The sequence below is a fragment of the Heliangelus exortis genome, chromosome 20 (genome assembly GCF_036169615.1).
Source record: "Heliangelus exortis chromosome 20, bHelExo1.hap1, whole genome shotgun sequence".
Classification (NCBI taxonomy): Eukaryota; Metazoa; Chordata; class Aves; order Apodiformes; family Trochilidae; genus Heliangelus; species Heliangelus exortis.
In genome coordinates, this window is record NC_092441.1 from 9,464,100 (window position 1) to 9,476,521 (window position 12,422).

Sequence of the window (12,422 nt, forward strand, 5' to 3'; positions counted from 1 at the left end):
GTAACTAAGTGAACAATTTTCTAAATGAAAATTGTGGCAAAGATGCCAGATTTGCTGGACTTGAACTGGAGTCACAATAAGCAGTGCAGGAGACTCCAGAAATGCCTTTAAAATTAAATGTTTGTAAGAGATGATGGTTCAAAGTTAGCATTAGACTTCAGGGAAAAAAAACATTCACTATTTCAAGATTTATCATAAGAAATCAAAAACCTACTGTGACTGAGAATCACCAATATAGAAATCTCTTATAAATGAAGATGGTCTGGAGGACTTTTGAATTTCTCTGTAGTGCAAAATTGCTGTTATCTTCCACTGGACAAGAGCTCTTGGCCTAGAAAGAAGAGGCTTCAAAACAAAATGTATTCTTGCACATTGATGACCTGTGGCATTTCTAGCTCTATCATTCTTGCATAGGTTTGGGTTAGCTCATATTTTCTTGCTGTTTTAGGGTCTCTTCTGTTCTGTTTTTTTTTTTTTAAAAAAAAAAAGGAAGGTGGTTGGTGTATAAATGTTAATATCACAGCTGTTCCAAAGGGAACAATTTCATTTTTTTCCTTGAAAATGAGGTGATTCTGCTTCTTATTTCCCTCCTATTGGTTCAATCCAAACTAGTAACACCTGCCCTAGAGTGATACCTAAATTGTGGATTACTGAGAAAGCTGCTCATGAAGTAGCTCCCCAGATGAATGGAAGTGCCTCAGGTGCTGAGTTTTGGTTTTCCTTTCTGTGAGATCAGATCAGTGACCTCAGCTCAGTTCAGATTGGGATCAGATCAGTGACCTCAGCTCCCAGTTGGTGGATTTGGTTTTACCATCTGAAAAACAGAGCACGCAGTCCCATGTAGCTTGCATTCTGTAGAGTTTTCCCACCAGGTAATGTTAATCCCACTCTGCAAAGGCCCTTTTTGGAGTCCCTGACCATTGGTTTTAGGATTTTGAGGTTGCTCCATCCCTGGCACTCAGCCTCTCCAACCCTTCTTTTCCACAGGTGCGGGAGCTGGAGGCGGAACTGGAGGACGAGCGCAAGCAGAGGGCTCTGGCTGTGGCAGCCAAGAAGAAAATGGAGATGGATCTGAAAGACCTGGAAGGGCAGATTGAGGCTGCAAACAAGGCTCGGGATGAAGCAATCAAGCAGCTACGGAAGCTCCAGGTAGGCCCAGCTGATAACTGAGCTGCTTTCTCTCCGGGTCACAGGCTGTCCAGGGTGTTGCTTTTAGTTAAATATATTCGTAGCTTGAAGGCCCGAGGAGGAGCAGATTCCACTGTGCTGACACATGGCATAGAGTAACTGCTCTATGCAGATGACACCAAGCTGGAGGGGAGTGTCAATCAGCTGGAAGGCAGGAGGGCTCTGCAGAGGGACCTGGACAGACTGGAGAGTTGGGCTGATTCCAATGGGATGAGGTTCAACATTCCAAGTGCTGGGTCCTGCACTTTGGCCACAACAACCCCATGGGGAGCTCCAGGCTGGGCACAGAGTGGCAGAAAGGGAGCTGGGAGTCTGGATTGCCAGGAAGCTGAAGAGGAGCCAGCAGTGTGCCCAGGTGGCCAAGAAGGCCAATGGCATCCTGGGCTGGCTCAGGAACAGCGTGGCCAGCAGGTCCAGGGAAGGGATTCTGCCCCTGTGCTCAGCCCTGGGGAGGCCACAGCTTGAGTCCTGTGTCCAGTTCTGGGCCCCTCAGCTCAGGAAGGAGATTGAGGTGCTGGAGCAGGTCCAGAGAAGAGCAAGGAGGCTGGGAAGGGATCCAGCACAAGTCCTGTGAGGAAGGGCTGAGGGAGCTGGGGGTGTTGAGGCTGGAGAAGAGGAGGCTCAGGGGAGACCTCATCACTCTCTCCAACTCCCTGAAAGGAGGTTGGAGCCAGGGGGGGGTTGGGCTCTTTTCCCAGGCAACTCTCAGCAAGACAAGAGTTCAGATTGGATATTAGAAAGAATTTTTTCACGGAAAGGGTGATCAGACATTGGAATGGGCTGCCCAGGGAGGTAGTGGACTCTTTGTCCCTGGAGACATTTAAAAAGAGCCTGGATGTGGCACTCAGTGCCATGGGCTAGTGACTGCAGTGGTAGTTAATCAAGGGTTGGACTTGATGATCTCTGAGGTCCCTTCCAACCCAGCCTATTCTATGATTCTATGATACTCTGAACTTAGCACCTGCTCCATGTTCCTCACATCCTTTTGTTGGTAAGGAGTTAACTTTGTTCCCAACCTTCTGTTCAGAAGTCATTTTTTCCTTTATTTCTTCACTCGGAGTAAGAATTTACTGAGTGTTGCTTTATAGGCTGCATTTTTAAAATTTGGGGTGGTTTTGTATTGTTGAACTCACTGGGCTCAGCTCTTGCTGACTGCTCCTTCCTCAATTTATTGAACTTTTTCAGGTGTTTTCAGCCAAAACCAATGCTCCAGAGAAAAAGGAGTAAATTTCCATTGCTTTAAAAAAGCTCCAAGGTAGCTTAGAGTAAATTTCTTTTTAATTTACCAAAGGAAAAAAAAAAGATCCTTGTCTCAAGGATTTATTTCCCATTCCCAGAGAAGTACTTGATGTTTGATAAGAGTTCAATTTAGCCAAAAATTTTCATGGCAAGACCATGTAAAGCATACAACAAATTATCCTGCATTTCTGCCCTGCCCACTTTAATCTTTGTATGGTTTTGCATGAGCACCTGAAAGAAGAGGACTCATCCCTGGTTCTTCAACTTTCTTATTCTCTAAGCATCTCAAATCAGACTTGTGCAGATTAAGATCTGTCTGTGTTAAGAGAAGCAGAAGTACATGCTTTGAAGTGTGCAAAATGGTGCACATGGGACTTCTGCTCTGAAAATAATTTCTTAACTTGTAATACTTTTTGGGTTTTTCAGTCAGTTTAAGTGCATTTTTTACGAGCAATTCCAAGAGTTTTACATCTCCATGAGTTTCATGACCAGTGTAATTGAGCAGCTCTTTATTAGAGTTTTATTCTGCAACAAATACACCAGATAAATGAGGTGAAGCCTTTATCATGTGGCATTTCTGACAAGAAATTCAGTGGTGGAAAGGTGAGAAAATGAAGGGGTTTTTTTAATAAAAATGAGAACTAAAAAAGCATTAAAGTGGAACGAAGCTACTTTGGGAGGAAGATCTTGCCTCTTAAGGGCTGAAATGCTTCAGAACTACTAATAAATCTTGTGATTGTCCTAAGCAATGTGGCTTTTCTTTTCCTCTGCTTTCCAACTCCAGGCTCAAATGAAAGATTACCAACGGGAGCTGGAAGAAGCCCGTGCATCCAGAGATGAGATCTTTGCACAGTCCAAAGAGAGTGAAAAGAAGCTCAAAGGTCTTGAAGCAGAAATACTTCAGCTCCAAGAGGTGAGACTGAAATCCAAGAAATTAGTTTCTCTTGTTAGGGTAAGAATATCAGGAAAAAAAAAAGAAAAAAGAAGTAAAAAGCAATCTAGTGAGTTGACCAGAGAAATGGGAGCCAGGAGATCTTTCTCTCCCCCCCCTGTCCCAGGTCATTAGTGAGCTTCTTACAGCTTTGTGTGGGAATCATGCTAGTAACCTGCACTGCCATTCCCTGCCTGGGTAGCAGGAAAGCTTTGCTGCTGCTTACAGATTTGAGGCCTCCCTAGGAGTGATTTGAGAGTCTCTGAAAGGTGCAGTGGACACTGTCTGTACCAAAATGGATTATTGGAAGGATGTAATAACCTAACAATTGCTTCAGGACCTCCAGTGAAGCCTGTGGAGGGTTATTACTGCCTTCCTAGGGCCTCCTTCCTTTCTCTGACTGGAATGTGTTCCCTCAGTGTTGGCAGCTGATGTCAGAGCTCTAAGTCTTCCTGTGTATCACAGAATCCCAGACTGGTTTGGGTTGGAAAGGGCCTTAAAGCTCATCCAGTTCCAACCCCCTGTGTGGACAGGGACCCCTCCCACAGCCCAGGGTGCTCCAAGCCCCATCCATCCTGGGCTGAGACACTGCCAGGGATGGGGCAGTCTCCTGTTATCTCCTAAGACTGCTGCATCATCAGAATTGTCTTGTGTGAGAGAGTACCACTCTGAATTAACTGCAGAATTTGAAGCAGGGATTTCCCAACACTTACCAACAGCCTTTAGAGTGGGCCTGTGGCTTCCTAGAGCTTCTTCGTGTCACTCCTTTGAGAACTTAGACTTACCAGTGTTGCACTTGCAGTGCATGTAATTGTCCTTAGCAAATGCTTGGGTGTTTCTGCCACTTAACACAGTTTATATTACAAGTTTCAGTGTTGGTTGTGCTAGAGGTTTTAGTTTCTTAGGATGAATGCAAGCTCTGAAAGAACCTAAAAACTTTGCGTAATTTAGTACCCACTTTACAGCAAATGTGTTTATCAGAGCATGTGACAGAATGGTTTTCTCCTGCTGTTTTTATGGCTTGAATGTTACAGATCTTCACAGATATTTTTCCCTTCACTTTCTGCAAGGAATGCTTCAGGGACGGGAAGAATAAATCCATGCAGTCAGATGGCAGTTAAGGGGGGGCCAAATGTTAAGATGTGTCCTGCTATCTTCTGACCTCAGGCATATCACACTTCACAGCAGCTCCCTGAAGTTCTTAGAAGCCTGAAATATTTGCAGAAGTTTTGAGAATGCCTGATATTGTAATGAATCTTTTCCTAAACCTTCACAGGAATTTGCTGCCTCTGAACGAGCCCGTCGTCATGCTGAGCAGGAAAGGGATGAGCTGGCTGATGAGATTGCAAACAGTGCTTCAGGAAAGTGAGTCATCAAATGTATAAATTCTGATTCTGCAGAACTTCAGGCTCCAGCAGCTGTGATTCTCAGTTGTCTGCTGGCTAATTCCATACTGACCCTGCCTTCATGATGAAAATTCCTGGTTTTTACCAAGCGAGTTGCAGACATGGGAGCTTCTCAGGGCAGCTTGTGATGCCTGAACTATCAGAAGCAAGCAAGCCAGTGGCTTTGTATCAGATCTGAACGTGTCTTGACCCAAATACTTCCTTTCTAGGTCAGCACTGCTGGATGAGAAGCGGAGGCTGGAGGCTCGGATTGCACAGTTGGAGGAAGAGCTGGAGGAGGAGCAGAGCAACATGGAGCTTCTCAACGAGCGCTTCCGAAAGACCACGCTGCAGGTGAAGCCACTGCTGGCAGTGCTGCAGGGGCAGCTGGGGAGTTAAGTGGGGGTTCTGAATAGCACCAAGTGAACTTCTCTTCCTCTCCTCTGCAAGGTTGACACGCTCAATTCTGAGCTGGCTGGGGAGAGGAGTGCTGCCCAGAAGAGTGAAAATGCCCGGCAGCAGCTGGAGAGGCAGAACAAAGAGCTGAAAGCCAAGCTGCAGGACCTGGAGGGCTCTGTCAAGTCTAAGATCAAGACAACAATATCTACTCTAGAAGCTAAGATCGTGCAGCTAGAAGAACAGCTTGAGCAGGAAGCCAAGTAAGGAAAAAAAAAAATATGCTTGCTTGTGTTTGCTCTGTCAGTTGAATGCCTGAAACCTCCATGCCTTCATTTTTTGTAGGGCTGAGATGTGAGGTCACAGCACAGGCAGAAGGGTTTGTTATCTGGAATCTTACTGTTGAGGGGACACACTTGAACAAGACATCTGTGAAGTAATTTGGGTTGAAAGTTTCATTATCTATTTGCTCTGAAACTGTTGAATTAACTCTTGAAGTGAGCTGGGTGCATATTTTGATTGGAAGTCCCAGGATCCACAGGGTGCTGTGGAAGCTTCTTAAGGCAAGATGAGAAGGGACATCCCCTTGAGACACCCACTCTCTGGTTAGAGGAAGCAAGTTGAACAGCTTAGGTGTGACACCTCAAGTTAGCTGAGATGAATCCTGTGCCCTGCAGAAGTGTCTGCACTGAGGAGCTCTTCCAACCTGTTGTCATCACCTTGGTCCTCCAAATCATTGGGGTTTTAGCTAGTCCCTCCCAGCACCTGCAGCTGGGCTGTCATCACCATCTCCATTCTCTTTGTGCTTTTGGCTCTGTGTGAGGACTGTGCAAGAACTTTAAAGCTGCTCTCTGCAATCTCATTGTGAAAAAGCCCCTTCTGACCCTCTGTTCAGCCTGCACACCCTGCTCATGTTGCTCCAGTGCTGAGGCTTTCAGAGCTGCACCCGAACCACCAGGACACAGAAACTGAGTTGGTTCTGGCAGGCGTGTTAAGGGGACTCAAGTATCAGTTCCACCATGAGGCAAAAGCCTTTCAGAAAGGGCAGAGTCTGTGGGGGCAAACTCCAAGTGCTGGGACAAATTCTGGCTTTTCATCATTCTAGGGAAAGAGCAGCTGCTAACAAACTGGTGCGGCGTACTGAGAAGAAATTGAAAGAAGTCTTCATGCAGGTGGAGGATGAACGCCGGCACACAGACCAGTACAAGGAGCAGGTAGGTGGAGGGGCTTAGCTTTGGAGACTGGTTTCTCAGAAAAGGCAAATTAAACCATACTTGGAGGGCTTGTTAAAAAGCATTTCAATGAAGACATTTGAGGCAGCCCCTGTATTGATCGCTGAACCCCTAGAGTAGCTCCCAGCAGTCATAGAACCATGGTGGGAAAGGGACTTCAAGATCATAGAATCAGACACGTTGGAAGGGACCTCAGAGCTCATCAAGTCCAACCCTTGATCCACTCCCCCCGTGGTTCCCAGCCCATGGCACTGAGTGCCACATCCAGGCTCTTTTGAAATATCTCCAGGGATGGAGAATCCACCCCTTCCCTGGGCAGCCCATTCCAATGCCTGATCACCCTCTCCAGAAAGAAATTCTTTCTCATGTCCAACCTAAACCTCCCCTGGCACAACTTGAGACCTCTTGTGCCCTCTTGTCTTGCTGAGAGTTGCCTGGGAAAAGAGCCCAACCCCCCCCCTGGCTCCAACCTCCTTTCAGGGAGTTGGAGAGAGTGATGAGGTCTCCCCTGAGCCTCCTCTTCTCCAGCCTCAACACCCCCAAAGATTATCAAGTCCAACAGTCAAAGCCTCCCAGGTGTGCTGGGTCATTATGTTCCCTGGCAGCCCAGAGCCAGGAGCTGCAGCATTCCTGGAGGCTGTGGGGAGGCTGTGGGTTCATCCCCACCCGGGGTGCCTGGGGAGCAGAGGGTGTAGTTGACCTCCCCAGCCAGGGGGGGGTTGCAGCTGCTGAGTTTGTTCCTGATGCCCTGATTTTGTGTGGCCTTGTAGCTGGAGAAGGCCAATGCCAGGATGAAGCAGCTCAAACGCCAGCTGGAGGAGGCTGAGGAGGAAGCCACACGAGCAAACGCTTCCCGGCGTAAGCTGCAGCGGGAGCTGGATGATGCCACAGAGGCCAACGAGGGCCTGAGCCGGGAGGTCAGCACCCTGAAAAACAGGTTAAGGTACGTGTGGCAGGGCTTGTCTGAGCCCCCGTGTGCCCACAGGCTCCCTGAGGACCATCCAGCTGTGGCACTGCAGCGTTAGGGAACGGGTCAGACTGGGACCTGCTTGCCAAGGGTGGTGGTGGTAACGGGGCAGCTGCCAGACCACAGGGATGGGATATTCCTGACATCTCCTGAGCCTGAGATCTGTGGGGCTCCCATTGATGCACTCCCTGGGGCTGCCAGTTCAATCCAGCTGTAGGTAAAGGTGCCAGAGGACACAGCTCAGCCATGTGTTTCCTCCAGTGGCCAGTCTGGAGAGCAAGTTTGGGAGATCAAGCTCTGTGTCCAGTGCAGGTGGGAGTCAGCAGAGGTGACGCTGAGGCTGGTGCAGAATAAAAATAATCTTGACAGGGAGAGCTGCTGAGCTGGTGGGTTGTAGGGATGGCAGGGGAGGTGGTGCAGTGCATCACAAGGAGCAGTCGAGGTGTTTTTGTTGGAGAACCCACTCTGTGTGGTGCTTGGTGGATACACACATCAGTATTTTAAGTTGTTTGGGTCTTGCCAAATTAAGGTGATGGCACAACCCGAGCAGGAATAACCAAAGTACCAGGAGATGTTTGCACACAGCGTGGAGACCCTTTGGTCAGTGAGAGGGTTTCCAAACCCCACCCGTGAAGTTTGCCCCGGGGGTGGCCCCGAGCTGAGCTGCCACGTCCCCCAGGGTCCTTAGGGGTGGGGTTTGGGGAGCTGTGGATGTGTCTGCGATGGGTGACACTCACTCTCCGCCTGTGTTGGTGACAGGAGGGGCGGCCCCATCACCTTCTCCAGCCGGTCCGGCAGGCGCCAGCTCCACATCGAAGGGGCCTCCCTGGAGCTCTCGGATGACGACGCGGAGAGCAAAGGCAGCGACGTGAACGAAGCTCCCCCCGCCCCCGCCGAGTAGAGCCCGGCCCGGCCCGGCCCGCATGGGGACACCTCCGGAACAGCCCTCAGGAGGAGGAAAAGGACTTTCCTGACCACCCAACTGCCTTGTGGCTCTAAATCTGCCTTACCAGACGTCGGCATGCTACAAGGTTACTTATCATAGGTCAACTATGTCTTAAGGCTCTGCAGCCTCACCATACTGTACCCTGCTTCAGATATAGGTACAACTGCTTTTTTTTTTTTTTTTTTTTTTATAATAGTAAACAAAAAAACGGGATCGTCTGTGTTCAGTGCATCTCTTTTTCCAGATCCTCATTGTAAAGCCATTTTATAAAGCATCATGTGAAGGATGAAACTTTTTTTGTTGTTGTTGTTGTTGTTTTTGGTTTGTTTTTTTTTTTGTTTTTTTTATCAGTACAGAAAACTTCATTCCCAGAGGGTAGGTGGTTGGGACAGACCCGTTGTCATGACTCTGCATGCTCTGTCATACAGAACATCCTTCCACTTCTTCTGTGCTCAGGCAGCCCTGGGCTGTGCTGAGTCCCTTGGATCACTGAAGACCAAACCACACCCGTATCTTTCTTTTCTCCTCATTGTCGTGAACAGCACAAAACCAGCGAGCAAACTGTGAAAAGGCCTCAGGAAGGGTTTAGAGGGAAACGTAGGGATAAAGGAGTAGTGTCCATTTTTAACCTGCAGCATCATTTGGACGTGTTCTCAGCACCTCTCTCATCAGTTAAGTGTTCCTGCAGTACAGGCCACCCGAAATATCCTCACCCTTCCTCATCTGTACAGTTTTTTCTGCCTCTCTGAGACCTTGCTGCCACCACACCCGGCAGAGCTGTGTATATATTCAGGCCAGCATCACGTGAACAGCAGTGGGAAACACACACAGCGTGCAGGCAACATTAATTTATTAATTTATGGCTGAGTTTAGGAGTCTTCAGGACGTGGAGCCGAGCGGCTGCCCCGTGGGAGGAGGTGTGAGGGGGTCCCTGAGGAGCAGCGTGGCCACAGGAGCAGCACAGCCACTTGCCCTGTGGCTACTGAGGAGCCTGTGGCAGGGGCTCAGCGAGGGGGTTGCCCGCCTACGAGTTAACATGCCAGTGGATGTGAATCCTGTTTTGTTGGTTTTTTTGGTTTTTGTTTTTTTTTTTTTTTAATTTTGAACAGTATTACAGCAAGTAGTTAGTGTTCTTTTTGTTTAACTAGCTGAAAAACTGACATTACAGAAAGTGCCTTAGACACTACAGTACTAAGACAATGTTACATATATAATTTGCCTATATAACAATGATTTAATGTATTAATTTTGACTGTGCTTCATATCATGTACCTCTCTAGTCCAAGTGGTATTATTGATATTAGTGACAATGAATCAGTGTTAACTAGGAAACTTCCTCTGCCACATGCTCAGAAAAAAAAAAAAAAAAAAAAAAAGAAGAAAAACAACACGGATTTCCTTTTTTTTGGTTAAAAGCTTTAACATCCGTCACAAAGGTTTTGTTGTGTGTGTTTGGATATTTTTAATCAAACTGGCTGTTGACCACCAGGCATCTGACTGCAAATATCTTGTTTTCTTGTATACCCATATTTCTAGACAATGACTTTTGTAAGACAATAAATTTATTCATTATAGATGTGGCCGCCTGCTCTGTTTACTTACAGGAAGAGCTTTCTCCTGAGGCTGGCATAGACCTTAATAAATGAAAATATGACTGGAAGCTGCCTTTTCCCTTCTTCCTGTTTTGTTTGCTTGAGTTTTTTTTATTTTCTTTTGACCTAAATACAGCATCAATGGCCGGGTCAGGGCCTTGGCACTGTCATAGCAATCACAGAGCTGTGGTCCTACAGCACAGGCTCAGCCCGTGCTCTGCCTTTATGGGGTTTTTTTCTGAGCAGTGAAATCCCACACTATGTGTTTTGTGTGTGTGTGTGTGTGTGTGTGTGTGTGTGTGAGTGTGTGTTTGTGTGTCCTGGTGCTCTGTGCCCTCCCTGAGCCAGGCTGGGAGCTGAGCTCTGCCTGCAGGCAGCAGTGGGGACTCCCTGGCTGATTCCAGGTTGTGTCTGAACAGGGAGCAGCCTGGGGCCAGAGGGCAGGAATAAGGATGGGAGGAAAGGAGAAGCTGGAAGCTTCTGGGTGGGTTCTGCTGCACAGGGCAGGAGGGGATGGTCTGGTGGGAGCCTCCCAGCACCATGGGGCTGCTGGGGACTCCCCTGCTCCCAGGCAGCAGCTGCTGGGCAGTTTGCTCAAGTCTCTTCTTCCAGGCAGTGGTGGCTCCTCCAGGGAAGGGCTTTTCCCTGTCCCAGGCTCTGTACAGGGACAGCTCCTCCTCACCAAGGGCTGGGGCTGCTTCCCCCCTCTGCCAGGCACTCCCAGGGAGCAGGGTGGGCAGGAAGGGGAGGAGAGTCTGGAGCTGGGGCTGTGAGGGAGGGAGAGCTCCAGTCCCTGGTGCCAGCAGAGCTGTGGGGGCTCTGGGGCCCAGGGCTGCCACAACCCTGTCAGCCCAGCAGGCACAAAGGGCTGGGACACACACACTGTTCTGTTACTCCAAGGAAGCAAAAATCCTGTGCAGCTGCCATTGGAGACCTCCAAGACTTGCCCAGGTTCTTAAGATCAGTTTGGGCTCAAAGAGAGCTTAAAGCTCCTCCAGTGCCACCCCTGCCATGGTCAGGGACACCTCCCCCAGCCCAGGGTGCTCCAAGCCCCATCCAACCTGGGCTGGGACACTGCCAGGGATGGGGCAGCCACAGCTTCTCTGGGAAACCCTCACACCAAAGTATTTCTTCTGAAGATTTCACCTCAATCCACTCTTTCCCCAAATCAACTCTTGCACTCCAGGACTCCGGTGCCAGGCAGAGGCTGCAGCTGAGGGAAGTGCCCAGCAGTGGCTGCTCCCTCCAGGCACATCTGGCTGGTGAAGCAGGAGGCAGAGGGTGAGCACAGAGCAGCAGCACCAGCACACTACAGAACAAAACACAGCCACTGCCACCAGTTCTGCAAAATCCATTGATTCCACATTAAAAGAACTTTATTTTTATTTTTTTTTTTTAAGATTACGGTCATTTCTGTTTTGTTGTTTGGTTTTTTGTTTTTTGTTTTTTTTAAACTACATCTGTGTCACCAGGGTGGTATGGTACACTGTCCTATTGAAACATGCCATATAGGTTCTGAATAAATAAAGCTACAAAGCCCAAGTTATGTACAAAGATCTTAGGCAAAGATTGTATGTTTACAAACCTATGTACAATAAAACAAATGTAAACAGTCAAATGCAGCAGAGGATGCACAAGGAAGGAGGAACCACACAAACCCCAGCAGCACGGGGTGGGGGCTGCCCAGCTCCCTGCTGCTGGGGCCAGTGGTTTTTCTTAGCGCTTGGAAAGAAACCAACTTGGAGCTGCAGAGCCAATGGAAGGAGATGGAGCAGCCTAGGAATGACCATTTCTAAAGCCACAGTTCACATCTCTCTGGGTTTGATGGGGTTTTGTTTTTATGTGGTTTTTTTTGTTTTTTATTTTTAAATCCACCACCTCTGAGGCACATAGAGAACTCACACGAATATGCTGCCTGACAGACCCACATGCTACAGAGTCGCCCAAAACTGTCACAGAAGCCTGGAGGTGACACTGTGGAACCCACTCATACATTACAGAGATCAGAACATGGCTGTGATGGCTACAGGGGCCTGGGATGGGGTTTCATGGCACTGCAGCCAGGTGGGATGAGTGCTTTCCTCATGGAGTCCCTGCTGTGGAGGTGTGGGGGAGTTTGGCTGATAAGGGCTGGGGAGAGTGGGGCAGGGAACTGGGACAGGGGCAGGACACATCCCTGCCCCACAGCCACGCTGGGGAGATGCTTCAGCAGTGCTCAGATCCCCACAGCTCCCCTTAAGGCAGCTGACACTGCCCCCAACCTCTGCTGGCCCCATGAGGGTCCCCCCTCTGTGCACTGCCCAGCACCTCCACCTCCTTCCTGCCCCTGCTCAGCCCCAGCCCCCCAGGAGCCTGACCCTGATGTGCTGGGGGACTCCTGGGCAGGCTCAGCCCCCCCCCCAGCCCCCTCCCACCCCAGCAGGAGGGACAGACACTGCAGCACTGACACCCTGGTGCTGGCCAGGCAGGAATGTGTGAAGCTGCTCAGTCCCATACCTGGATTCCCATCCACAACTCTCCCACCTGCAGTGCCCAAGCCTCACCCC

General features: G+C 49.0%; 2 protein-coding genes across 8 annotated transcripts in view; one reads left to right on the forward strand and one right to left on the reverse strand.

The window, feature by feature from the left end:
- MYH10 (myosin heavy chain 10) overlaps window positions 1-9,944 on the forward strand; it is a 100,494-nt gene extending 90,550 nt beyond the window's left edge. For both annotated transcript variants that reach the window (XM_071764489.1, XM_071764490.1), the window contains 8 exons: window positions 988-1,149; window positions 3,212-3,340; window positions 4,635-4,723; window positions 4,974-5,097; window positions 5,194-5,402; window positions 6,245-6,353; window positions 7,142-7,314; window positions 8,098-9,944. In XM_071764489.1, coding sequence (XP_071620590.1) covers window positions 988-1,149; window positions 3,212-3,340; window positions 4,635-4,723; window positions 4,974-5,097; window positions 5,194-5,402; window positions 6,245-6,353; window positions 7,142-7,314; window positions 8,098-8,239 — 1,137 coding nt within the window. In that variant the 3' untranslated portion in view covers window positions 8,240-9,944. The remainder of the gene's footprint in view (window positions 1-987; window positions 1,150-3,211; window positions 3,341-4,634; window positions 4,724-4,973; window positions 5,098-5,193; window positions 5,403-6,244; window positions 6,354-7,141; window positions 7,315-8,097) is intronic.
- The window catches only part of LOC139805752 (uncharacterized), a 335,505-nt gene that overhangs the window by 185,050 nt on the left and 138,033 nt on the right, over window positions 1-12,422 (reverse strand). The gene's annotated exons all lie outside the window — the stretch shown is intronic.